The 2,244-nt window shown below is 49.1% G+C and overlaps 1 protein-coding gene across 1 annotated transcript in view; it reads left to right on the forward strand.

Moving 5' to 3' along the window:
• Nucleotides 1–442: 442 nt before the first annotated feature.
• LOC104960829 (partitioning defective protein 3-like) overlaps nucleotides 443–2,244 on the forward strand; it is a gene marked incomplete at its 3' end in the record, with an annotated part of 5,368 nt that continues 3,566 nt past the window's right edge. The window contains exon 1 of the mRNA XM_010789000.1: nucleotides 443–696. Within this exon, the coding sequence (XP_010787302.1) occupies nucleotides 562–696 (135 nt within the window). The remainder of the gene's footprint in view (nucleotides 697–2,244) is intronic.

A 2,244-nucleotide genomic window follows, 5' to 3' on the forward strand; every position in this document is an offset into this window, starting at 1 on the left:
CAGTACAGTAAGATTGAGAGATAAGGGTGAAATGTAAAGAACGAGGAGGGGGGCAGTGCGAACGAGAGAAGACCTCAGGGATGGGTTATTACTTTTAAATGCTCCTCTGCGCCTCCATGCTCCCCCTTTCCTCCCCCAGCGTGCTCCAGCAGGAGGAGGTATGAAAAGGTTATTATGTTTCCTTTAGAAATGTCTCGCTCTCCGCCTGCACCTTTCATCTCCAAATGGAAATAACCTCTCTACAGTAGCTTTCTTCCTTTCCCTCATTACACCTGCATCTCTCTTTCCGGTACACAACACCTGCTCCTTTTCTTTTACCTCTTCCATCTGACTCTTGAGTCCGTCTCTGTTTGAGTGTAATCAGCGTGCAGTAGGAGCATGCATTATCAGCCAGTGCATTAGATACGCTGCGTCGATCGCCAGCGATCACACGCAGCACTTATTATGTAAAGCAGGTATTAGGGGGTGCATTTCAAGAACTAAGGGTTTTAAATATGTCTTGGTTTTCAGAAAGGTGAAGAGGAAGGCAGCCTGGTGCTGGAGGACGGCAGGGAGCAGCTGATGTACGAGATCCCGCTCAATGAGTCTGGATCCGCTGGACTCGGGGTCAGCCTGAAGGGCAACAAGTCCAGAGAGACCGGGGAGGACCTGGGTATCTTCATCAAGTCCATCATCCACGGAGGGGCCGCCAACAAGGTACAGGATCCTCAAGTGGTGTCTGCAATAATGATATCTATTTATTTATATAGCACTTTCCGTACACAACGGGTAACACAAAGTGCTTCACAAACAAAAACAAAATAAAAGCTGGTAACCCCTCTCCATATAAAGCTTCCTATATATTCCCACAATGCTTCATTCGGTTTCTACCATCACAGAGTGCTTTAAAGAGCTCCTTACAAACATCAAATATGAGTTGTGAGAAGTATTGCAGAAACATTTTCAATCTAGTCAAGGTTCTTTGTGCTTGAACCACAAAGAAGCCTTTTTCTTGTGGTTTTGATCTTTCTCTTTCACCTTCATCCGTCCACACTCCCCCCTTTCTTTACGATGTCGTTTCCTCTCTTCTCCTTTTCCTCTACTCGCTTCTCATCTCATTTCCTGTCTTTCTGCCTCCGCCCGGCTTTCCCCCGGCCTTTTGACTCCCATTGACCCCCAGTGGCCTCGCCGCCTCAGCGCTGCAGCGGCCTTATCTAAATCACTCAGCGCTCACTTCAAGTTGTGAGAGCATCAGGAGAGAAACACATCCCGTTTCAGCGCTTTGGAGATCCCTAGTCCTCGTCCCCCTCGATGCTGCTCCCAGATCTGCACCGCAGGACGAGGAGGCGCAGAGACGAGTGTGGCGCACCAGATAAACTGGTCTGGGATCAGGAGCGGCTAGACAGCAGCTCCCCAAAGTGCCTTCAGAAGTAGTTTCTTTCAGACAGCTGCCGGCGCGGATAGTAAGATCTCCGGCTGGCTGCGAAACAGGTTTCTGGGACAAGATACCACATAAGAGGAAGAACGACACGGAGGAAGAGAGACGGACTGTAGGGAGGGAGGGAAACCATTGAAAGAGAGACAGCAGGAGTGAGAGGAGGGAATGAGCGGTATCGAACAAAAGAGAGATGGAAATTGAAAAGTGGAGACACTCAGCATGAACACAATGCATAAGTGTGTGTGTGTGTGTGTCCTCCTCGGTGTCGATGTAAAGCAGTTGAGGACCCAGCCTGATGAGGCTTCTCGGTGCAGAGGAGGGAACCCGGGCGTCCCCCGAGTCTCACACACACACACACACACACACACACACACACACACACACACACACACACACACACACACACACACACACACACACACACACACACACACACACACAGACACACAGACACACACACACACACACACACACAGACACACAGACACACACACACACACACACACACACACACACACACACACACACACACACACACACACACACACAGCAGGCAGAAGAAGGGAGGAGACGAGGAAGAGTCATGGAGAGATCTAACCTATTTCCATTAAAGAGTGTGTGAGCTGCTGCCGGGGGCCCGGGGCCTCAATTATATCCTCAAAAATCTTCCCGGGCTTTCTCCCTGATCCTGTCATACCATCATATCAAAGCTAAAAGAAAACAAATTAAAATGACATCTAGCGGAGAGGAGATGTTAATAGGAAAATCCCAGACACGCTGATTTTGGCACAAACATCAATTTTTCATTACACACTCGGATGTGTGTG

This window comes from Notothenia coriiceps, unplaced genomic scaffold (genome assembly GCF_000735185.1).
Source record: "Notothenia coriiceps isolate Sejong01 unplaced genomic scaffold, NC01 NC01_scaffold00032404, whole genome shotgun sequence".
Lineage (NCBI taxonomy): Eukaryota > Metazoa > Chordata > Actinopteri > Perciformes > Nototheniidae > Notothenia > Notothenia coriiceps.